Source organism: Abramis brama (assembly GCF_963993115.1).
Source record: "Abramis brama genome assembly, chromosome: 23".
Lineage (NCBI taxonomy): Eukaryota > Metazoa > Chordata > Actinopteri > Cypriniformes > Leuciscidae > Abramis > Abramis brama.
The window spans coordinates 10,771,879-10,798,764 of NC_139985.1; the positions used below are offsets into that span (position 1 = coordinate 10,771,879).

Consider the following 26,886-nt stretch of genomic DNA (forward strand, 5'->3'; position numbering starts at 1 on the left):
GGATTTCAAACAATAAACCAGCAGGTGTTTGAAGATGTCATGCTGATGGAAAAAAGCCATATAAATCTTATGAAATGCTAACAGATATAGTATACAATAAACATGAGGTCTTCGGTAATTGCATTGTTAGACTTGATTTATTTTCCCTGTTCTTACATGAAAATGGTATTAAATAAAAAGGGCCAGGTACAAAATAACCCAACAAACCCAACATGAAAACATTTGGCACATTTGTTAGATGTTAACAAGCACTAGAATTTATGTATAAATGTACTGTATGTATTACCCAAGTGCTAAAGTATTTCTATACATGAAACACAAGTTTAAGTAGACATGATATGATTAATCAGTTGAATAAGAGTAGTATTTCATTTACAAGTAATTTCATATAAAAAAAAATCATTCAAAACAAAGGAATGTTTCATAAAGTGGCAGAAAAATCACTATTATGCAATGTTATTAACCAAACCATTTAGATCCAAGCACATGAAATACTCATCATTAAGCCAAGACATTTGTTCAAGCAGGACCACAGTGGTCCTTTTCATGTACGGATCCATTAAACTGCTGGCTAGACCTAAAGGGTTCACATCTTTCAAGTGTCCTCAATACGCATCCTTTTGACGGCTTTCATTAAAAAGAAAAAGAAAGGGACGAAAAGAGCCCTACTATACTCATTAGTGTCCATTACCCAAGATCCCTCCAGCACCCGAGTGCAATATCAGACTCATAACCTCAACCCGAGACCTAAAAATAATTAATAACTTTTAAATTTTGCCATTCACAAAAGAACCTCACCAAATTGGAGCTCTCTTCTCTTCTCTTTTATAACCTGCTACTTAAAGTCTCAAACCGGGATATATGGAACGGGAGATATCAATGTAAACAAATACAAATCATAAAATAAATAATCATATTATTTCAGTAGATTTGAACAAGTACACGTTAATTTACATGTTAACGGTTTTGTGTATTGTTTCTGTACCACAAGCGCCATCAAATATCCTGTGCCTATCTGCCATTAGCCACACTAAAATATAGCCCCACCCCAAAATCATGCCATTGGTTGATGCAAGTTAGCTATGTACGGGACGCTCAAACAAACAGAGCAATGTTTTTATATTATTCTGTGCTCTAAGAGCAATTTAGTGCAGAAAGGTCTGGAGGGCCACTAAAAGCAGTACATTTTTATTAGTCACCACATGAACAGGGATGGTGGACCCCTGCAACCTGAGTATAAGTGCCTTACACAAAGTTCATGACTCATAACTCGCTCCTTACAAAGACAACCCTCTGAATATCAAGCTTGAGCTTGAAATAAAACTAAATAAAAGTGATAGTTCATTTAAAATTTTTTTTTGAAGTCTATCATCATTTACTAACCTGTTGTTTCAAACTTGTTTGATTTTTTCTGCAAAACTTTTTTCTATACAATGAAAGTGGATAGTGACCAGAAAAATATGAGAAGAAGAATTTTATTTCAATGCTTTGCGTTTGCTCACAAAAGTTTGTGTTACCGCTAGAAACTTCGAGTTAACTTGAAAAACTGTTTGCGCTTCCCTGAAAAAAGTGAACGAACACAAAGTGTCTCAGGGGGAACACAAAAGTTTCATGAGTGAACACAAAAGCATAGAAATATAATGAATTTTACCATATCATATTTTTTTCCATCACCAGGAAAATCACCACGCTCCTACTAGTGTCCCACAAGAAAAAAAACTCAAACAGATTTGGAAAGACATAAGGGTAAATAAATTATGTCAGAATCATTTCTGGGTGAACCATATCCATAAATTCAAAGCTTAATATGCCAATAAAGTGACAAATCCAATGGTAAATCTGTCTGGAGTAATAAACTCTTTTTCAAAATCTCATACACTTGATGTCTAAAAATAAAAATCACAGAATAAATATTAAAAAAATTACTAATAATCTTGATTTCACACTAGAATTTAAAATCTGAACAAAGAAAAGAAAAAAAACTGCCATCATCTCCTATTTTTTCTTTAGACGACTGGAACCATTTTGTTCAATTGAATCAGACAAGATCACGGCTTTAGAACTGTCACTGGAAACCAACTGCAGTGTCTCTCAGACTTTCCAATGAAGAGTTTCATTTCCTAATAGAGAGAGCCCCGGCCTTAGCTTGAAGACGTTTCAAAAGCCTGCCAGGTGTAATATGATAGAAAGCACTCAGACTGACAGTGGTCCACCTGCTGATGCACACAAATGAGAATTCCTGCGTGCTGCTAAAACGAAAGGGTCACAAAAGCACGTCTCTAAGAGCAACTTCCATTTAATGTCAGAATAATTTAAGGTGTTATAGCAGAGTAGGTCGACACAATGAGGAATCTGTAATTAATCCAAAATTGATTCATAATGCTATAATTCAATTTGGAATGAATCTAATCTAGTGTTGGAGAGAGCTGCCACAAATCGCTCAATAAAATCATACGGTAATTTTTTCTTGTGTATCTTTTTTTTGAATCTGATAAGCAATCAATTCCCTTCCAATCTGTGGGCATTAAAAAGATTTAAAGGAATAGTTCACCCAACAATGAAAACCCTGTCATTCCAAACTTTCTTTCTTCAGTGAAACACAAAATGAGAAACGTGCATTTCCGTATTATGAAACTGAGTGGATTTGTAATGAGGGCGAGCAAATGATGACAGAATTCTTTGAGTAAACTATTCCTCTAAGAATTTAATGTGCAAACAAGCATTGCATAAAACACCCTTAGAAATGACGGGAAAATGGAAAACATTTCAAATTTCATTATAAACTATCACAAAAAAACAACAACGTACGAGTTATATAGTTCAAAACGTTGAACTACGCAAACTATCCTGAGTCAATCTCGGTCCAAACCACCCCTGTCCAGAATATTATATATTAGTTCAGAATTTTTGCATTAGGTAAATTAACAGTGTGTTTGACACACTTGACAACGTCCAAGATCAGGAGAGCTTAAATGGCAGCCAACGCGGATTTGGTCATCATTAACGGCACATGTGAGGGTCCCGCACCCTCAACAGCCTCTTCACCAATCAAACCCTGTCTGTGCAGATTCAGAATGGAGTCCGCGATGATGCGGGCGGTCTTCTTCTGGTAGCCTCCTGATGTCACCATAAGGATGGGTATTCCTCGTCGCCGGGCTGCCCTGAAGATGATCTCATCTCTCTTTACGATACCCTGAAAGAGGGGGAAAATATGTATTTGCCAAAGTGTTTAATATGTTTTCATGTGTAATCAGTCATTTTAGCAAATTATCAATTTGAAATTAATTAAAAATGAAAATAACATTTATTATGTGAGGAGAATTTGAATTGGTCCAATCAGCTAAGCTAATATTTCATCTCTCTCTTCAGAGTTAGGTATAATAAGGTTGACTGGCCTATTTTCTACTTGTAAATTAGTTTGAAGATGTTCAGAGTGGCAACAAACCCTGCCCAGACAGATGGATTATTATACTGTTGACAAGTTTTTAAGCAAAAATAAAATAAAAAAACAATAATTAAGGTTAAGTTTACAACAAGAAAGAAATATACAAAAAATAATTTGCCAATAGTGTAAGAAAAAAATCTATTAATATAAATTCCTTGAAAACAAGTTTTCGTAAACACTACAATAAGGTTCCATTCGTTAACATTACATTAGTTAACATGACCTAACAGTGAAAAATATCTATTATTTCAACATTTACTAATACATTATTCAAATCAAAAGTTGTATCTGTTAATATTATTTAATGGACCTGAACTCACAATGAACAGCCGTATTTTTATTAGTAATTTTATAAATTAATGTTAAAAAAGATGAATAAATACAGTAATATTGTTTTGCTCGTTGTTAGTAAATGCATTATAATGCACTAATGGGACCGGGTCATATTGTAAAGTGTTACCCAAGTCTTAATATCTTATACAATCTTTTGCTTTATATATGATTGGATAATTTTACTGGAAAAAATTGTAACTGCTTTGAAAAAAAAAAAAAAAAAAGAGTAAAAAAAAAAAGTTCACAAACATTTAATAAAGAAAATTTTATATTGTGCAAGTGCAGTCCAAAAAGTACAGAAATGTCCTAATATCATCTGATTTATTAGATATAACATGTCACAATGGCACAGGGTCACGATATCAAACACTGTCACCATTAATGCACTATATGATATATTATTTTAATAAAAGTCTTTCCTCGAATCTTCTCAAAATGAAGACATCTTTCAGTGCTACGGCATGTTCATACTGTAAAGCAAGCCTGAATAATTGATACAGGACATTATTGACCAGGCTAGAAAACCCTGCCGAAGAAGTGCGTCTTTTAAAGCAGTGCATCTAAGATCTGATATGGAGGACTGAAAGGAAGAATGAAGGACAGCTGCACCTGTGGGGATATAGCCAGTCCTCCGAGAGCGTCTCCATCAAGGATGTCCGTGCCTGCATTATATATGATAATGTCAGGCCTTACTTCATTCAGTGCTCCTTCTGAATGGAGCTCCACCTTCTGTAGATACTCCATGTCTTCTGTGCCCCAGTCGAGCTCCACTTTTCGTTTAATCGCCCCTGAAGTCAGAAAACGAAGACTAAATGAGGTTTTCATCACCTTAATAGCAGATCAAGACAAAGGGAGGTAAAGTGTGAGCGAGTAGATAACGGCAATTCAGAGAAGTTACACTTAAATGATGGACAAAGTAACTTATTAAAAGGGTTAGTTCACCCAAAAACGCTAATTTTGGCATGCGTGGTTCCAAAACATTCTTCAAAAAATGTCTAAGCTGCTCTTTTTGATACAATGAAAGTGAATAGGGACCAAGAGCTCCCTCACGGAACGAAAATATATTTCCCATAAATGAATGATCAATATATTAAATGGTTTAACTGTACATTTGAAAATATACAGAATAATATATTGTGTTAATATATTACAATATATTGAATAATACATAAGGAATTGCCGCTTTTCATATATTGAAAAATATGAGACAATATATTTACTAATATATCATAATGTATGTAATTTTATATTCAGTAATACACTTCATAATATATAGATGTATATGTGATCAGATATGGTACTGCATGTGTAATATATTGCAGATATATTTACACATACAAAATAATCACACATATATAGAGAAGTATATACTTTGTAATATAATACTTATATTTATTAATTATTTACATTATAAATTTAAATTATAAATCATAAGCACCTGCATGCACTAAAGTACTTAACCAAGAGACTATCACTGCTGAGGAGTGCACAGCCATTACTTTTAATTATAGCAATTATAGTCTTATTGTTCTCCGGCCAATCATCAACCTAACCACAGGCTCTACTTCAGCACAGTGGTGACCCCAAAAACTCAGACATACCAGAAAAATATTTAAATGCCAAAATAATAGAACATTAAACACTAACAGATCTCCCCCTATATTAATATTGAGCAAAACACATTTAATAACACTTAATTTTACCATTTGCTCTCCTTTCAGAAGTCAGTCAGAAGCAAAGCATGCTGGGAACTAGAAATCTGTCGTAACTCATTCCGTAAATGTGCGTGTATATATATGTATGAACATACATTCACATTTATATGGGAACATGTATTTGCAATATATGAACACAATAAAGGCTAAAACTTTGTGAATATTACATGTAATGCTATTTTTGTCTTCATTTATAAATACTTTATATTCATTAATATATAGCCATACATGGTCAATGCATATACTGCAGTAAAAATGTAAGCACTAGTTTCCCATATCTGGAAATGTATTATGTAATACACTGCATTATATTTTGCAGTATAGTCCCATATATTTTTGTTCAGTAAGGGCGGTCAAGGTCCAAAATGAAGAAAAAAAAAAAAAAACTAAAAAAAAAAAAACACCATTAAAACATCATAAAAGTAGGCCAAATGAGCTATATTCCAAGTCTTTTGAAGTCATATAATAGCTTTAGCTAATTGCCTGGACAGTATGCACTAAATATTTACTGTTTCACAAAAGAAATTGTAACAAATTATTTAAAATATACAGGTATAAGGGTAAGTAAATGATGACTTTTCATTTTGGGGCAAACAAGTCCTTTAAGTTATGCCCATTTTCTGAAAAAAAAAATAAATTTCCCTATAGGGAAAAGCCACTAAGGATTTTTCTTGCTTTATCACCAAAATGGTTGTGTGTGTAACTGAAAAGTAGTAATTATTTCCTTTAAAAAGGTAAAAACTAATGTAAGGTGTTCTTTCATTTATTTAAGCCTGGTTTAAAGGCAAATAGAGCACAATACTTTGCTTTCTCTGAGGCTTTTAAGACTAATTAGTCTCATGTGCCTTTACAGGCAGATGAGAGGACCACGGATACACAAAGTCAGAAAACGGAGGTACATTCTCTTTTGAACATACTGAGAAATCACAGAGGGAAAATGGCTTAGAAAGAAACTAATGAAAATTTTAAGGAAAACGAGGCCAAGAGAAACTTATCATGGGAAGCCAGGACATGCCTTCAATAGAGTGAGGGGAAGTTTAAGTCAGAACATTATATGTTTATAAAACCTTATGTTTAGCTGGTTATGGTATGTAAATGCTTTAATGAAATCATCTCAGGTTTGACAAGTTGTCGCACAGTGTGCACTGGAGCTTAACAGAACAGCAATGTTTCTGTCACTCCTAGTCAAATGTTTGACAGAGCGAGTTAGAACAGCGCAAATAACGGATGCGTTAATTGACGAAGATTTGAATGTGACCATATCGGTGCCAGTTGAAGCGTGTTCCTTCAAACCACTGTGGGCTGTTTCTTTGATATCCAACATATCAATCAAAACATTTACTGAAGGAAATATCAGTGCAAGTGAGGCAGAAAAAGACGACGAATCACAATTCAGTATGCAAATATGACAATGAAATGATCAATTATCAGAATTTGAATGGTGAATACGGTCTCATTCAAAGACAGAAAGATGGATTTCAAATCTTAGGATACATTTTGTAAAATTAATAAAGAATATAGTAAACCAGGGATGCATTTGATATTTTCCATTAAAAAAATGTTTTACTGTAAGGTAAGAGAGTCAGTTTGGCATGTAGATGTGAGGAAACATTTTTATTATGAACAAGAAAAACAAATATATATTGCAAACTGCACTGACATCCCTTTTAATTTGCCATGCCAGTATAAATAAGAAGGTTAAAGTAACAAGAGAAATGATGAAGAGAACATTCAACCATAAGGCAGTGAGTAAACAGCTCACAGTATCATGAGGGTTGCAGGACACTGCCCCCTGTAGGAGAGCAAAAGTATTTTACCTTCTTCCCAGATTTCCTTTCATTTGTCTCCATCTCAGTATTCCATTATTGTTGAGTGTGTGAGAATATCTATAGATATGCAAATAAAGAGCATGTCCAGGCTAAATCAGACAGAAAACCATGATCTAAAGCGCTTCATCTTCTCGTATCACTGTGGGACAGGATATCTTTGCATAATCAGGATAACTTCAAATGCCCATTTACACACTCAAATGCACTTTAACTCACTCTTTGCATATCCATCTCCTGGATAGATGTGACGATTATAGACATCCATTATGTAAACGCGTCTGTCATCCAGGAAATCCCGCTCGTGGCCATTTCCCTGCAATATGCATCAAAGAGCAGATATAAGTTTGGATTACATTGATTCCTGCTGTTTGCACTAACAACAACTACAACTAAGACTATTAATGATCAAAGACTAACGCCACTGCTGGTTTCTAACTACAGTGTATTAAAATAAAGATTTGGTCTAGTGGTTTTTAAATCAATCTCTGATCTAGGAAATAATCCGTGCTTTATGCATTTTCTGCACTGATTTTGGTAGAAAATCTAATATATATATAAAATAAAAGCTAATCAAATTTATTAAAAATAATAGTAATACATAAATAATAATAAAATTATAAAATAATATTAATCTTATATAATAATAATAATAAATTATAATAATATATTAAAATAATAGTGTATCAATAACACTGAATAATGTCCTGTCACTTTGACTAATCAGTAAAAAAAAAAGAAAAAAAAAGAAAAAAACATAAATATTATTAAATAAAAATACACTAATCAAAAATGCACAATCCAATAGCACCAAAATAGTTTTACACAAAGGATATGAATAGTTCTTGAAAAATATACATCCATAGCCTAATAAAAAGCCAGTTTTATTGTACATGAAGCAGGTTGTCTCATGGGGCGGAATCAGAAGAATCTGAAGAATTATCCATTCCAATATGGTCAAATGTGTTGAAATGAGCTAAGCAGGACATAATAATAGCATAATAATAATAGCATAATAATAATAATAATAATAATAAGGCAGTGAAAGGTATATTTTCACTACAAAGCTCTTCAGGTAAAATTAATTTACTTAATTTTGCTTTAAGTAAATGCATATTTTTTACTGTATCTGATGAAAACAACACAAAATTAAATACACTTTATTTTACAGTGTCCTTGTTATATATGTTACATGTACTTACCATAGTAATAACAGTAAATTATGCATAATTACATGCAAGTAACCCTCAAACAAATCATAATCCTACCCTAACCCTATAGTAAGTACATGTAGTTGCTTAATATTACTCAGTACTTAAATATATAATTACACTGTAACAATGACACCTTAAAATAAAGTGTAACCCAATACAATTATGTTTACAGTATATTCCAGTGTATTTTACTCTGGCCAAAAATTCCTGTCCTATATATAAAAAACATACATAGAAAAAATATCTATTGTACAATTATTATATTTTACAACACAATTCACCCATTTTGTGTGAATTCTCAAAAAATCTCCAAACTGCTTGTCAAAAATACTATAATGCAGTCTATTGCATGTGTCCAGTGTGAGCACAACTGCTTTTGTTTTTCACAGCGAGAGATGCGGAGATGAGCTTTTCCTCAGATGCTAAGTGTTGAGCTCTGTGTTCTGAAGTCAAAACATTTCCATCCCACTTCATTCCATCCTCCTCATCTGTCAAGTACAGTGTCTGGCTATTGTCACTTTTAATTTAAACTGCTGCAAGGCCCGCAACTCATGTGTACGACTACAGCATCTTATTCCAAAACAGCCCTGTCTCTCTGCTCAGACCGTTAGCCAATTACGAGACTATGAACCAGGCGTTAGGGACACATTCACATTCTCCTGTCTGCACCATCTGCGCACTCAAGCAGCAAAACCTTGCTGCTGGCAAAAAGATATCCATGTAGCAATTTCGAGTTTGGTCCTCTGAAATCTAAGAGGCAGCTTACATTAATAATATATACAGGAGTGATTACTCAACTTGCAGCAGTTCCACTGATAGTCATGAGTAGAGGTGAACTGTTATAGAATGGTAATATTATCTAAACACTATCATAAGAGCAGAGGATGGAAGATACGGTATTTCTGCATCAGAGAGAGACCAAGTCTGAGCCTAAAGGCTTGTTTGCTAATACAAGCACATGCTGGAACTGTCAGATGGACCATTTCATTGTTTTCATGTAGATTTTCCCTCTTTAGTTTGCTATAGGCGGTCAAAGAGGATGCTGTTTGAATATGTGATAACATTAAATTATCATAAACTCTAAAGTCAGAGAGATGCTAACAGATGCTGAGATTATTATCAAATGATTAGAAATGTCATTTTGGCAACTAACTGATATAAAACAAGCTTAAGTTAAAGAACTAAACTTACTCAAACTAAAACTGAAAAATAAATTAAAGCTATGCCCACTAGCCACTGTGGCTAGTGGCTTTCCAAAGTTACTAGCCACTTAGCATTTTCACTGGCCACAATTTTGACATCAATACCATGGGGAAAAACTGCCATATAGATATTTTTAATATTATCTCATAATTTGGCAACAGGCACCAGTATGTTAGGCTGCTGTCACTTAAAGACCTGATGCAATGACCCATTATACCGTTATATAACAAGGGCTTTGAATGAAAGATAAATTACTTGTTTATATCAATAAGCAAGAGTTTTTGTTTAAGCTTTTTGTTATCATCCTGTGTATTACTATTATGTAATTTTTTTTATTTATTTTTTTTATATATTTTTTTAGATATTTTATGTTCAGATGGGGTGTAATCATTCATGCTGTGTACTGTACTTGCCTCATACTTTCTCTTATTAGGTTATTCGCTTACAAAAAGTTAGATGATTAAGATCACTATATAATGTTGTAATATCTACTTTGATGGGTTTAAGCTGGGTTTAATAATTTGCTGGGTTTCATTTTGTCCCTCTGTATTCTGTAGCAAATTCTGAAAAGGCATTTGTAAGCTATAATTAATGCTGTGTACTGTATCTTAACTTGAGAAGCCAGAACCCCTTTTACATTTAATAGAAAATATAACGAACCATTTATATTACTTAAAAATTACATTACACTTTAATATAAATAAATAAAACAAATTAAGTGATATCTCATGTCTGAAGTCAAGGACAGGCGTCCAATCACATTGTAACCAGTGACATTTGAGGTTATTAAAACAGTAAGTCATAACAACTACTTTAAGTACTTTTTTAATATTTAAGTAGATTTTTTTAATATTTCATCATACAGGGGACTTACAATTTGTCGTCTCATTGTGCAGATAATCCTGGTTATTAGCAAACACTTATGAATTCATATATGCAACTGATGTCGCCTTCAGAGACCAGCATCTGCCATTACATGTCATAATTTTAAGCCTTTAATTGGAGCTTCAACGCCCATTTCTCCCCTCTCGATATTTTCACAGCCTTTAAACCCAGCTGAGACAGCGCTTTCAGGCCCATTTATATGCCAACATGAAGATTCCCACCTTTGTTCTGCTTGTGGCCCTCCATGAATTATTCACCCAGCAATGGTATTGATCTGATCTTGTTGGCTTAGTCGATGAGCAAAAGACCATAATTACAATCAAGCCACACTTAAAAATGCTTATGGCAGTTTTATGTGCTACTGTAGCACCAGAATTATCAAGAACAACAGCTCCTGGGCCCATGAGAACTTAATTAATAGGCTGGGCTAATTAGCAGGGGAGGTGACTCATTAGGAAGGAGAGTGCAATAAACTGCAAATTAGAGGGAAACATGTTGATTTACACCAATTAAGGAAGGAAGGATATGACACGTTAAGACTAGTGGTTGATTGATATGAGTGGCTGGAATAATAAATATGTACTCTAAAAGTTTAAGGTCAGTCTGATTGTTGTTGTTTTTCAAAGAAATGACTACTTTTATTCGTCAGGGTCACACTGAGTTTCATTGTGTTTACTTTTTTGTCATGTGCCTGTGTTTCCTTTCATATTAGTTTTCATCCCCTAAGGGGCCGTTTACATGGCACCGTTTTCAACTAAATACTTTTTAATGCGTTTTGGCTGTTTATTTACATAACAGCTTTTGGGGGGCCGCAAACTTTTTGAAAACAGGTTTCAAAGTGAAAATGATGTCGTATGTATGCGAAAACCGCGAAGGAAAAACATTTCCGTTTTTAGTACATCGCTGTCGTGTAAACGTACCCTTAGTTACTGATTGTTCCTGTTTGTTACCTTGGTTACTGTTTAATCCCACCTGTGTCTCGTTTAGTTCTGTGTATTCATACTCCCCATGTTCGCGGTCAGTTGTTGTCTTTGGTTTACGTCTGTCCTGACTATTCTCCTGGTTCTTTAAAGACTGTTTGTATTTATTCTCTGCATCATGTGTTGGATTCCGAAGCTACACCTGTGACATTAGCAATGATTCATTAAACTGATCAAAAGTACACTAAAGACATTCACAATGTTACAAAAGATGCTGACTTTAATAGCATGGAAAAATGGTCATAGCATGGTCTAAGGTGAACATACAATCTCACAAGTGCTTAATTGTTTTTGTGTTAATTCAGTTGTATGTCACCCTATAAATACACTTGTGACCAAGTACATATCATGATGTTAAGGAAAAAACACAGAATGGCATATGGCCGATTTGCATTCTAGACTTCCAGTTAAGGATCATAAAACCCGTAATAGTGAAAATGATTAAAGAAAAGTCATATTTTATTAATAAACTGGATAACTTACCATCTCAGCACTGCATTGGATATAACATATTCTACTGCTGCCAAGACCAACAGGTACTGCTGACTTCCTACAGTATTCATATCTGTGATCTCTAAAGGGGCCAAATCTTGCAAATTTAAATTTTAGATTGATATTGATTAATATGTGAACATTCTATAAGTGTCTATAGTATTTGATCAAAAATCTCAGAGAATTTGATCTGAAATATTCTGAAATATTATTACAATCTAATATAACTCTTTACTATTTTAATATGTTTGAAAATGTCGTTTATTCCTGTGACGACAAAGCTGAAATTTCAGCAGCCATTTCTTCAGTCTCTGGTGTCAAGAAACTTTTATCATTATCAATTTTGATATCATTATCAATTTTTTGTGGAAACCATGATACATTTTATCAGGATTTTTTTTTTTTTTTTGAACAGCATTTATTTGAAATAGAAATCTTTTGTAACAATGTAAAAGTCTTTACTGTTACTTTGAAACAATTCATGCATTCTTAATGAATAAAAGTACTACTGACCCCAAATTTCTGAATGGTAGTGTACATCAACAACATCTATTCAAACAGAGTACAAACACATGGCCCATGCAAATATAGAATTTGCATAGACTTCTTAAAGACAGCTGAAACAAAAGGAAAAAAACTGTTACAGTCAACTATGACTGTGTAAAACTTTGGTGAAAGAAACCTTTAAGTGGACCACAGGGGGGAAAAAAATGATAAAACATGTATGGTGTGACTATTTAACGCTCTTATGAGATGGTAAAAGAATTACAGAAAAAGCTATCACCTCATTACACACTTTAAGAACATGTATGATATCATAACACACTTGACTCAAAAAACTACCATTATAGGGTAGTAATTGCCATGGCAATCATCATAATGACGCACTCAACAGCCAACACTAACGGAGCCACGACAACAGAAGAAAGCAAATTTCAGCTGCAAATGAGTCAAAGCTGTTGCATACAAGTAATCGGAGTGCAGAACTATTGATTTCACCTCCAAAAGGGGGTATTATCTCGTCTACAGCGTCAATTCCATTGACTGACAGAGTGGAGTTGGAAAAGGACTGCTCACCTGATGGGCGTCTAGATCGATGATGGTGGCCCTGGCAACTCCCTCCACCCTCTCAAAGAGAAACTGCAGAGGGAAACACACAAGGGAGGAAGTTAGGTTGTGCCTGACAGAGGAACAAATTGCAAAGAGGTTTGTGGATCTCACGACATAGCAACAGTCTGAGAGTGGAATGAATGTGGGGGAAAAAAGAAATCAATATATGAGTTTCAGTAAAAAGATGGTACATAGATTCCAAACATGATATTCCTATACACAAGTCTATTCAGGAAAATGATACATGATTTTCAAAAGTAAAAAGATTTAATGACATGTTTATGCCACTTATCTCTAGCCTGTTTATTTCTTAAATAGAGTAAAACTATTACTTTTTAGCAACAGCAATTATACTGAACATGATAGCAAATCCACTACCAAAAGTGCTCAATTCCAACATAAAAAAAGTCATTTGGATATAATTGGCATCAGCTGATTCAGCTCCTTGTGTGATTTAAAAACAATCGGCCAACTATATGCATTTAAAAATATTTTAAAAATATTCACTTATTTTAAATATTTGATATCATTTTTAAAATTAAATAAAAAAGAATATATATTTTTCAGTTAACTCTGAAAATAACTATTCATTCAACTTCAAAATATTTATTGGCAATGCTCATTAGAAAAAACAATTTCAGTCAGCAACTGGTCAAAGATTTAAACTGTTCAAGATATTGAGAAAGTTTCATATTATTCATAATTCATATGATTTACAACCGCTGTATATGACTAATAAATAGCTGATGATAGAGTGCCATTCTTTGGCAATCTCTAGTGTTTTGGTGCAAACATTTCACCTTGATCGCTAGTGTGATGTCAGCGTAGGCACAAAAACCTCCTCCTTTGTCACTAGAGCAGTGGTGGAAGCCTCCTCCTGCAAGAGACCAGAAAAAGGTCAGCTCAGTGAATGGTGTAGAAAAATGGTGCCTGTTTTCCAGTGCCACCAGAAGATTTCCCTTTGAATGTTCCCTCAAAACACGGGTGATTGAGAGACTTGCTTTTAATTAGGATCATATTTATACATTCAGGCAACAGATCTGATCTGTCCTTCCATGTCCCGCCACATTTAGCCTCATTAAATGACTCTGCACTCCGGAAGCTCCTGTATGGGAACGGGCCGGTTGCTGATTAGCATTTATTGCTTATTCACACGACCCCGCTTACTGATTCACACCTTTCAATTACTGTGCAACACCCCTCGAGGAACAACGCGCGCATTTAAATGAACAGTCGCCCGTTGTATATTAATGTTTAGCAATGCAAAGGCAAAGAGCAGCTCTGTTTTAGAAGAACGGCCTGAGGGAAATGGCTGAGCTAGCAGGAGCCACGCTTTCCCCCCAACTTTCTTGAGAAACGAGGATGAGAATAGAATATTGAATGCATCGATACATAGCCATATTTGGGGAATTTTTGAATGAAGTTACCAATAGGACAACCTTGTTACATCTTAACATTAAAAAGATGTTCCCTTTTAACAAATTTCTTTAAAGCAGGGGTTCTCAAATTTGACCAGTACAGGACCACACAACATGACAATTAAAAAATAGAGAGTTCAACCGAACGTCGACAAAATTAGAGAGAACTTGTTGTGACTAGGCAATAATAGGATGTTTGAGAATCACTACTTAAAAATGATCAATAGTATGCCTGAGCTGGAATCAAATATGCAGGGAGCACAGTAAGATGCACTTATTCTCACTGCAATTGTTTTTCGAGTGATGATTGGGAGCATTAGAAAGAGAACTCACCCACATTTATTGCCCATCCTCGATCCATTGCCAGCTTTCCAGCCTAGGTATGAGAGAGAGAGAGAGAGAGAGAGAGAGAGAGAGAGAGAGAGAGAGAGAGAGAGAGAGAGAGAGACTCATGGTTGGTCTCATTTTCCAGCTAGCATTTTTTCTCTTTTCCAGTCATCAATAAATTAACTGAAAAACAGATTGTTCATGTGCCAGATAAATCAAAAGCAGAGTAACTTGCCACTAAAGCTGAGGGAGGATTCAACATTATCTGAACTTCTTTCATCTCTGATTACAAATCTTTTCAACTTCACACAGAAGTTCTGTGCATATATAGTCTACTAATGGCTTAAGAGGGGTTTAGTGCAGCTTTTTACAGAGCCTGCACATTTCTAATATATATATAAAAAAAACACTCATTTTAGACATTTATTTCAGTTGTTAATGGTTTCCTCGTATTCTTTCCCTTATTCACTTATCTTAGTTTTGCGCTATTTCTGTTATTACCTCACATTCACATAGGGAAAATCCAATCTATCGCACACATGTAATAGCAGTGGAATAACAGGAAATGGCTTTTCCATCACAGCAAGGGTTATCCATTTGCCTATCACTGATAAGACCATCATCCAAGAGTAGCACATTCCAGTGAGGTTTGCAATAAAAAGAAAACTTGATGCTGCTTTGTTGAAATAATAATCAGCTTTTCGCTCATCTTCTAAAATGAGACCTAACCGCGTTTCCTTTTATCATTTCATCTTGTCACAAGTAATCTAATTGCCTCTGTGAGCCTTTGGAAGCTTTGAGTACTTGGTACAGGACTTCGTATCTGCAGTGACATCAAGAGTGGTACTGCCTTTATTGTTTTTTTTTTTTTGGAGGGCATTTTCCATAAATAGTTTTTTATTTTTATTCGCTATATATAGGCTACATATTCCCATTCAAAGGTTTGGGGTCAGTAAGGTTTTTTTGATGTTCAGAAATAAGTCTCTTATGCTCACCAAGGCACCAAAAAAATAAATAGTAAAAACAGTACTATGAAATATTATTACTGCTTGCTATTTTTGTGGAAACCAAGATTAATTATTTGATGAAATGATTATTCTTTAATGATTGTTTAAAGGAACAGTATTTATTTGAAATACGTAGATTTTTTGCATCAATTTCTAAAAGTATTAATTTCTTTCAAAAACTAAATTAAATATTACTGACCAAAAATATTTTCATGGTAAGAACAGAACATTTAAAATGCAATGACAATCAATACACAAACTTAAAGCACTGTAAGGAAAACTTTTTTAATTTGATATTTCACAGCAATTCGTAAAACTTTTCCTGGTGAGACCTTTTTAAAAACATCCATAAAAGACCTTTACAAAAACAAGCAATTCCATGAAAAATAACTATGCAGTATTATTTCTGATTGTTGTAGCTTGCTTATTACGAACACACTCTCTGAGATAATGACTAATGATAATTTAAGACAAGTTTAACTGCATCTAGAATTGATATACAACCAATGCACTCATGACACTCTCCTCTGAGTGCATTTAAAGCTACTTTCAGTCACTTGTGAAGTAGAGAGCCAAACTAAGAAGAGAGCTTCACAAATGCACGCACACGCACACGCACACGCATACACACGCATGCACACGCACACACACGCTGCTCTTGAGCTCAATCCCCTGGCAGCAGACAGTGCATGGCTTTGCATAAGGAGAAGGTTATCAGTGAGCCTGGAGCCCTTAGCTGTTCCTAGGAGGCACATCTAAGCTCAACTCCGCTCTATCTTTCCTTTTTAACTTTCTCCTGCTCTCCCTCTCTTTGGGGTTTCTACTGATAGGAGATCCATCAGTAAAACTGCATCAAAAGTTTGAGTCTGCAATCATTTCAATCAATTCAAGGACCAGAGTGCATATAAATTTACTCATGATTAATATTTTATTCAAATCAACCAGTGCTCTCAACAAAACAGAAAATGCAACATGGAAAAAGCTATACACGCCTCAATAAAAGATGGATTTTTGGGCCAGTAGATCAGATTTAGTTCAGCTGCCTGGTATATACTGTATAAATATTCTGTATATACACACAAACACTACCGGACAAAAGTTTGGAATAATTACAGTGGGTTTTTTAACGTTTTTTTTTCCCACCAAGACCACATTTAATTGATCAAAACACAGTAAAAACACTAATATTGTGAAATATTATTCCAATTTTAAATAGCTTTTTCCTATTTTAATATATTTTAAAATGTCATTTATTGCTGAATTTAGCTGTAATATGATGAAATACAGCGCAAAACATTATTGATTTATTTATTCTATCATGTTTTGATGCAAAGTCTATTTGAATACTTTGACAAATCCACTTGTGTTTCATTTCACTCTCTAGATCCCTAAGCAGTGTATTAGTATCAGAGCCGGACAGTAACGGAGTACATTTCCTTGAGTACAGTACTTAAGTACAATTTTGAGGGATCTGTACTTTACTCGAGTATCATTTTTGGGGAGTACTCATGACTTTACTCAAGTACATTTGAGAGGCAAATATTGTACTCTTTACTCCACTACATTTCTATCCATAACTGTGAGTACCTGTTACTTCTAAAAAAAAATATTAAAAAAAAAAGGAAAAAAGAAACATCTCGGAAACCCTCAATTTGTTGTTTCCCTCTCAAATGTGATTGGATTGTGCAGGCGCCACTGATTGGGACAGCCTATCAGCAATCACCTTCAGCTTTCCGCCAAAGTCAACTCCATGGTCAGATTTAGATAAGAGACGAAACCATGGACGAAACAATGGATGAAAACGCAGCAAGTCCATCCCGGGAGTATTTTTTTTCCCAGGATGGTAGGGGAAGACTCATGAATATTCATTAGGGAAGTCATCCCTGATTGGTCTTAACCCCAGTGACGGGTAGGTTTAGGGGTGGGGTTAGGGGTAGGTCATCAGACCAATCAGGGATGACTTCCCTAATGAATATTCATGAGTCTTCCCCTACCATCCTGGGAAAAAAAATATCGCATCCCGAACCTGTGGCCCCACCTCGCCAGACTATTTCAATTTTCTGAACAAGTTAATGATAGTTTTCGCTTCAAGTGTTTGCTGTGTTTACCAATGTAAGCACTGTGGCAGTAGTAATGCAATATTTAGAAAATGTACTCTTGCACTCTTGATACTCAAGTACTTTTAAAAACAAGTACTTTAGTACTTTTACTTAAGTAGACATCTGACTGTAGTACTTTTACTTGTACTTGAGTAAAATTTAGCAAGGGGTATCTGTACTTTTACTCAAGTAATGAAGAGGTGTACTCTGTCCACCTCTGATTAGTATGTATAGTGAATACAAATTTGTGTACTAGCAATGCCTTTCATTCTTTCGTCATGCCTTCTAATTTACATGTTTAGAAGTCGTTCATTCACACTGGCCCTGGGCCATCCTTATTTTTCAGCCCTGATATGTGGGCACCATATCCTCTTCAGAATCAATGCTATTTTTAGTCGAACAACCTAAATGACATAACGACCGCTCTGTGTGAAAAGCATCAATTTATATAAACATCCACTGCCACATTCTGCATCTCTAAAATCATTTTCTACAGCTCGACTACACTATTTGTAACTGAAGTAGTGCTATTAAAGCAAAACAAAGTGAGCACATCTGATCTCATTCATAATCGTCACATTAAGACTGATAATAAACAAATCCACAACAATAGAGCAGAGATTAATGACACGAGTCTGCCCATTATGATAATTCCTCCCAAACGCCCACGATTACACAGTGGATGCTGTCTAACCTTGAACTTCTTCGCGCACTACCTAAAACGGGGACGGCCCGCACACACTCCCATGTTCCCCGAACCAGAACTACAGCTCCATCCAGCCTGTCGACTGCTGACTGAAATGGCAGTCAATTAGCAGGCCGTGAGAAGGGCTCAATGGGAGGTATAATTATGTTCTCGGGCTGAGAGGGACGTGTGGAGCACACTCATCGCGAGTTCGTCTGCCGCGCAGTGTAGTCTGTCAGAGCGCAGATGCACTGTGGAGAACACCTGGCATACCGCAATGTAGTTTACTGCAGTCTTTTACATTGCTGGAATAACAGGGAGGATATGTGCACTAGGGAAGGACGTCCTCAAGATGGTACTGCTGGTAGAAGATTGACAACGGCGTGCCTTAAAGGTATATCCCTGGTTCAGCTCAATCAACAGCATTGTTCATTTCCACTTGACCATCCTTTTCCTCTATAAAAGCAAAAATCAGGGTTACAGTGAGGCACTTACGATAAAAGTGATCGGGCCAATCTCTAAACAACAAAATACTGTTTTAATAGTACAAGACGTAACCAAAATGTGTTGAGATGAGATGATTTTAGCGCGAAAAAATTGCTTGCTAAGCTAGATTACATTTTACGACTCTATTGCCATGTCAACACAACACCCTAAAACAATTGTAAAAAGTATGATTTAAACAACTTTACAGCTCAAATAATACACAAGTTTAAACAGAACAATTAATGTAAGTGCTTATTTAAAATGATATGCTTCACATTTCCTTTTAAAGGGATACTCCACTTTAAAATGAAAATTCTGTCATCATATACTCACCCTCATGTTGTTTCAAACCTGTATGAATTTCTTTCTTCTGCTGAACAGAAAGGAAGATATTTAGAAGAATGTCAGTAACCAGAAGGTTTTTGGTACCATTGACTTCCATAGTATATTTTTTTCCTACTATGGAAGTCAATGGTACCAAAAACTGTCTGGTTACTGACATTCTTCTAAATATCTTCCTTTCTGTTCAGCAGAAGAAAGAAATTCATACAGGTTTGAAACAACATGAGGGTGAATATATGATGACAGAATTTTCATTTTAAAGTGGAGTATCCCTTTAAATTCTCAAAAAAATGGACCTCATTTATATAACTGCCTCACTGTAACCTTTTAATTAATTTTGGAGTCTCTACTGCTTTATTGCTCATTTTTTTATTCTGTTCTAATCAACAGTAAATAATTTTGCAAAGCAACTGTTTCAGTTGATTTGAAGATTCAAAAAGACTTGCCCTGCCATTATCCTAGCATTGTGGCACTTTTTACAGGCAAGCACTACTCACATTTTCCTGCAAAAAAATAAAATAAATCAAGCATTACTATTATTATAGATGAATACTCAGATTTGTGTCTTGGTAGATACCAAATGGTCTTGGAAGTGGTAGAAATTCTCAGTTGTGTTCTCATTGTGTACTTATTTCTTAAATTTGAGCAAATAAAATATTTAAATACAACTACTTAAACATCAAACAACATTTCCTACAGAGAAAACTGTCATGGGCTCAAGTGCACAAACATCCAAGCTGGTTATTAAGATTCAAAAACAGAAACTTCCTTTGAGAAATAAAACACTGAAAACTCATTAGGAATTAAAGTAGCACTTTCAGCCTTTATTTTCTTCTGCTTAACTTTCAAGCGGAAAAGCAGCCAGTAATGTGTCTGTTTCTATGATAGCTTCAAAAGAGGCTGTTAATGCGGTTGTGTTACCTGTGAGAAACTCCTCCGAGCGTCTCTATCACAGATGTTCAGAGCCTTTCCTACCGGCTGTTCCTCCCCAGGTTTTTCAACTTATGCCAACGAGAGGCCCAAACTAGGCCCTCACAAACAACTTTCTGTCACCAAATGTTCCTATTTCCTAGTAAAACTTTGAACAATACTCCATGGAGCTGGAGCTTAAGCAAGATGATGACTCATTGTATTACATTCTCCGAGCAGTATAACACCTGCAGTTGTACAGACCCTACTGAAAAATCCTAAAGCAGCATTTCTTTTCTTTGTGCTTCTCAACTGCAACATAAACACAGCATTAGGAATAAGACCACGTTCGATCTTGTATAGAATCTTAAGACCTTCAGAATCTCATGAGATACCACTGGATAAACTGAAGGATTTTCTTTTGACTTTTATTCTATTTGTAGCGATGTGTAATCGATCATACCCCTATTTGTATTGCATTGTTAAAACGTCTTGCTGCTGGACAATAAAAGAAAATCACTTGGGCAGCTATAAAACTTTAAAACACTTAAAGATTTTTTTTTTAATTCCATTTGATGTCCTACAGGTGAATTTTATCATTTTGCTGATCATAATAGTCCCACAGATCTGTGTTGTATTGAACCAGAAAAAGTCTCACACATTGCTGTAACTAAAAATGTCTAGAAAAATAAATCTAATATTGATCAAAAACATCTAATAAACATTTGCAAGCTACAACATTGTGCAGGACTTTTTAATTTTTTTTTCCCCCATTGTATTGACTATGTCCTACAGACCTGCCTACGACACCTGGTGTACAAAAAGTTTCTGTTAAACTGTGTTCCAAATCATATTTTTTGTTTTATATTACTGTATGTTGGGACGCTATAAGAATATTGCCATCAGAATATTTTTATGAGAGAATGGAACACTGTACACCTTCCTTTTTTTGACAAGAGGTGAAGAAAACTTTTAACCAAAAACAAAAAACAAACAAACAGTATTTGTCATGGATCTCACAGGAAAAATGTGACTGTCTGAACAAATGAGGTGAACACCTAAATCTCTTGAGGCCAAGAGGGTTAGACAAGAGACATAACAGTGCAGAATTATGATATCAAACTGTCCAATAAATCAGATCTTGAGTATGTTTTAATCTCGACACTCACATTTCTAGGTGAAATGGAGATTTGAAACCTACCATGATGGTTCCTCCTGTTTGCGTTCGCAAAGGTTTCAGAACTTTGCGCTGTACCAGGAAGTTGGGCAGGAACAGGAGAGGCGGGATCTCTGTGATGGTGGCAACTACCAGAGACCACTGAGGGTAGGAGAAATCACATGCACATTAGGTAAGCAATCCTGGTACCCGAGTCTAAATTATAATTACAATGACTTCTAAATTATAATGAAAATAATGTCACAATTTCTTCTTGGATATTGTGAAGAAAAAAAAAAGATCTCATCAATATCAGAAACCAAAACAGAAAGCATTTTCAAAGAAGGTCTGGTGGTGGATTGTACAGTAAATAAGGTTTCAAATCTAGCTTCAGGGAGTGGAATACATATGATACAGGTGATAATTTAGTGGAAATGCAAACTGGTGGCAAAATGTTAAAGCAGGATAAATAGACTGTACTAATGCATTTTAAAAAGTGAAAAAGTGTGAAGCAAGTATATTCGGTCAGAGTAGAACTCAGATACCTCTCTGGAGCCCTCCAAGATAGCGTTCTGCATGCATTAAGGGAAAGAGAGAATACATACACAAAGCCGATTTAAAGGGTGACCAAGTAGTTGGACGATAAGCCTTCATAAGTGAGCAGAGAGCAGCGGGATTCGGCTGCAGTAAGCGACCATTGAAGCAACACATGCAACAAATATAGTTTCAAATACATCCATTCAAGGGCTGGAAGGCCTATTAACTAAAAAGGAAAGAAGGTTCCCCCACAAACGAAGAATTATTTACTCACGGTCGTGTGATTCTAAATCCAAATGCTGTTATTTTTCCATGAACACAAAATGAAAAATGTTGAAGATTCTTCACATTTCTCTTACGTTCATATTGACAAAGTCTTAAAATGCCATACAATATTACGCCATTGTTTCTTGATAGGGATGGGTACAAATATTGATTTTCCAATTAATTGTGATCTTCAATTGAACAATCTCAATTCTATGCCAGTATCTTTTTCAGCGGCAAAACATCTGCACTGAATCCACAGCCCCAAGGCAAAAGTAAAATGTTATCCAAGTGAACAATCTCAGTTGAAATTGATATAATAAAAAAGGTCATGCACCGCAAAATAACAGCAGGTTTTTTTTCAGTTGTCCTAGTGTTTGAGTTATATAACTGTATAATAATTTTACACATCATACTTAACAGTTTTACACACAAAGCCTAAAGTTTACTTCAGTTGGTTTTCACAGAGTAGTTTTTGGTTTAGTTGAATATTATACAGCTCACGGGTTTGAAACAACACCAGGATGAGTAAATAATTATAGAATTTTAATTTATGTGTGCACTGCTCCTTTAAATCATCCTCACTGCGCAGACTGCATGTTGGAGCAGCTGACTCATGGGAGCGTTTGAGATTCTTGGCAGACTGCAATCTTTGCAGAAGACTGCGAACTGATTGATTTGGACCGAAATAAAGGCCTGCACTGAGTAATCCAGCGCAATTTGCTATTGTACACTTCCTCTGTGCATCACTGGCTCATTTCTGGTGAGATGAAATAGGAAGTCTAGGTGTCTTTTTGATAAAGTATGGCATGTCCACACAGTCACAATGGGACTATAATAGATTAAAATGGATTCTTCTTTTGGCACTGATCTCATAGAAGGTCTACAATAAGTACATTTGCAATTATTGCCACCAATTTGAGGTAAAGGATAAACCAATTAGAAAATCAGAATGCTGCTTTATAATTGACTTTTTGTATTGCTTATAGTAACCTTTTGCCATCAGTATATGGAATTATGGGTGCCAGGAAAAGGTGAAAACACAGGTCAGGGCACCACGGAAACAGCACTGCATCTCTACCTTTAGTCTGTTCAGGTAACGCGCTGTGTGAACCACAAGAAGATCCGCCTCGCTGGCCTCCCGGGCTGGAACGATGATCTCATCGGTGATGAACTGCTCTTCTGGAAACAAATCAATGTATTATACGAAAGCGAAATGAATGTGGACATGAATATCTGACACTTAAATAAAAATACACGCTGAGCCATGGAAGCTCAGCAAATCTCCTAGTAAGGGTAGACATTCTGCGTTGTTAAGTGAACTAATGAGGAAAAAGAGCTTGCGCTGCGGACTAGTTTATCTGAAGAGCTGCCAGAGTTACACTTTGCCCCTGACCTTGCAGCAGCAGCAGAGAATCCAACATCCTCTTGCTCCTGTTCCCGAGGGGAGTTCAGCTTCCCTCATTATCTCTGCCTCACTGATTGCTCCTCTCTCCATCCTTCTCTACATCCCTCCACCTACAGTATACTCCCCCCATCACCCTCCACCCTCCATTCCTGCACTGACTTGCAGCTCTCTTTCATTCCCCAATTAATTTGTCTCGTATTTCATAGATCACCTTACACACTGGTCAGAGTGCCTCTCTGGCAAACTGCACCTGCAGTGGTGCTGCACACCTTTCAAGAAGCGAATGACCTTGCCCCATTTGCCAGCGTCAAAGGGATGCAGCTTTTCCAGTCCCATGAAGGTGATGTTGTACTCAGGGGAATAGACAATAGGCAGGCATGTTGCAGGGACCTCTGTGTAAAGTTCAGTTTGGTGGGAACTGCGGAAAGATGAATATGTAATCTAAATAATCATGCTCATGTGAGCGTCAGGGTTAATTTTGCAATAATGACCATCTGAATGTACATTATCCTTTATTTTGCATTACAAATGTGTAGTAGAAAATTACAGCACAGATGTGTACTTTATTTTTAAACAATACCTACCCTTTCTTTCCTCCTGAATCTTTTTTTGACAGCATTTCAAATTTCAGCTTGAAACATAAAAAAACAACATTAGTGCAAATCACTTTATGTATGAGATTCTCTTTCTGTAAGGATTCTGTATGCATGTTGATTTGTATTTCATAGTTGACTATGGCAAGAACAATATTGTAGTAACTAATATGCATACCTCGTATTTGATTTACTCTTTGTAGTATCAAGCCTCACCAAAGCTTCAATAGCAAAAACTACACATCCCAGGAAGCTTTGCATGTCTAGCGCATGCGCCCTAGGAATTTGGAAGACGCAACTGTTCAGGAAATATTTTCGCTTTAGAGTATCCTTCCCAAAGTCTCCAGATAAACAAAATGGAGCTAACGCGACGTGTAAAATACTCGTTGCAAGCCGGACCCAACTTTACATAGGCAATTTATTTTTGTCTTGCTTGAAAAAAATCGCTGTAAATGTGAAATCGGCACGACTCACCTGCTAGCCATTTTATATTTCTCTTATGTTTACGGTGAAATTATTCGTCGTCTATGCGTCTATTATGGACAGAACACATGATGCAACCATCCACTTAATAGATATTATTGTTGTTTCTCTCAAACATTTGCAGTCAAGAGGATTGTGCGCACGTTTAATATTGTTCCTCCCCTCCTGAAGTGCAGCTGCGCTTCTTACGCTCGCGTCCCTCACTACGTCATTATGACAACTACGTAGTTGAACTCTAAACTTTCTAAAATTAGATTTATACTAGTTAAAATGAGATGTTTACCGACAAAAATGAATTCATAATTCAACATTACTCTATAAATAATAATTATTATTATTCAGATGTATTTGGCATAATATGAAACAATCGTATAAGACAGTGTTTTTGCTTCTTTTTTTTTCAGAACCCAGATTTTACTTTACAAAGTCTGATAAATAAATGTATCTTGTATCAAATATCAATTATATTGCTATAATTTTAAATATAAAAACACTAATGTTAATATATTATACATAATAAAACATAACTAAATAGTTTCATGACACTCTTTTCTACAAGTCTAATTAGCCTGATGCATGGTTACATGCTTAGTTGCGGTTTATTATTTGATTTTTTGTCTTCTCAGAAAAGAACCTCCAGTTGAGATTTTCTGATGTGAGCCAATTCACCTGAGGACACCAAAACATGATGTTATTTATACTGGAAAAAAAATATTTTTGCTGCTTGTTCAAATTGCTTAGTTAAAATGAGTTTAAACAACACAATTGCCATACATTTTGTCCTAACTTAATTTGATTGTGTTCAATCTGCTTAAATATATGCCAAATTTAAGTTTACTTAATCCGTTTGTGTTGGATTACATGAATGATTTGTGTTGCATTAACTGAAACTGGGCAGTGCTTGTTAGTTCCCAGCATGCTTTGCATTTGGTTGAATTAAGAGAGAATAAATGTTAAAATTAAGTGTTATTTTATGTTTCTTTTGAGAAAAGGGGAAGACTTGATGTGTAATTGTGTTTAATGTTCAATTACATTGGAATTATTAGAACCATTTAAATTACAGTGGGTTACCATTGTGGAGAAGAGTGGAGCATTTTGTTAGGCTGTGGACTGATTCATAAATGAAATCTTAATAGATGAATGAAAACATAAATATGAATCCCTGAAATGAAGTCTTTAAAAGTTTACTTTGAGACTACTTAAATGGGTCGCTTAAAATTACTTCATTCCATGATGTTGAAGTTACATGAACAAATTATGTTGTTGTTTAACGTAACCCAGTTTTGTGGAACCTGTTGACATAAAAAAGTTAATTAAAGCCAACATATCATTTTTTTTGAGTGTAGAAACGACCTGCCAGAAAACGAATAGTCTTAATTTTTAATCAATGCATTTGTATTGAGGCACATAAGCATAATTCCAATAATTTATGGGAGATAAAACTTCACCTCATTTATTTAGGGTAAACATGTCCCCATGTCCCACTGTCCCAAGAGTTAGTTATAAATATCTGGTAAACATGTCCCCAGCCGCTGTCCCAGAGTTAGGCTATAGTTACTATAAATATCTTGAGCGATAAAGGCGTCATCAGTCAGAGATGAAGTGAAGCTGCACTGGCTATTTTCTTTCAGCTCAGAGTAACCCGTGAGTAAAAAACGTCACCCAGGCATTACGTAAGAGAGTACAATAGATAAAAGAGAACAGACGACAGTGTGTGTGTCCCTGCCCGCATTGCTAGCAGTTTTATCAGTATCCTAATTCCTTCACAAGCTGTGGTAATCTAAAGGCACCCACTGCTAGCATGTAATGTAATGGGTGTTTGCACTCCCCGCAAAGTACAGTCTCACTGTGGCTGCTCTTTGAAGCTGAGGAAGCCTATGGCATGGCCTGGGTAGCTTCTTTCTATAATGGAATATTTTTGCATAAATTGAGACTTCAGCCTTGTCTGTTTTTTTATTTTATTATTATT

At 35.4% G+C, this 26,886-nt stretch overlaps 1 protein-coding gene across 2 annotated transcripts; it reads right to left on the reverse strand.

Moving 5' to 3' along the window:
- Nucleotides 1-115: 115 nt before the first annotated feature.
- hdac11 (histone deacetylase 11) lies at nucleotides 116-25,147 on the reverse strand. 2 transcript variants are annotated; one of them, XM_084100288.1, is made up of 12 exons: nucleotides 24,909-25,127; nucleotides 24,613-24,711; nucleotides 24,426-24,472; nucleotides 24,111-24,259; nucleotides 23,515-23,615; nucleotides 21,678-21,794; nucleotides 14,955-14,997; nucleotides 14,004-14,080; nucleotides 13,171-13,233; nucleotides 7,539-7,635; nucleotides 4,388-4,566; nucleotides 116-3,193 (listed from the first exon to the last, which is right to left on the reverse strand). In XM_084100288.1, the coding sequence occupies exons 3-12, from the start codon at nucleotides 24,458-24,460 to the stop codon at nucleotides 2,969-2,971; spliced, it is 1,086 nt and encodes a 361-aa protein (XP_083956414.1). In that variant the 5' UTR covers nucleotides 24,461-24,472; nucleotides 24,613-24,711; nucleotides 24,909-25,127; the 3' UTR covers nucleotides 116-2,968. The 2 variants fall into 2 exon arrangements, with proteins under 2 accessions (XP_083956414.1, XP_083956415.1); XM_084100289.1 differs by lacking the exon at nucleotides 24,613-24,711 and having other exon boundaries at nucleotides 24,909-25,147.
- Nucleotides 25,148-26,886: the final 1,739 nt, after the last annotated feature.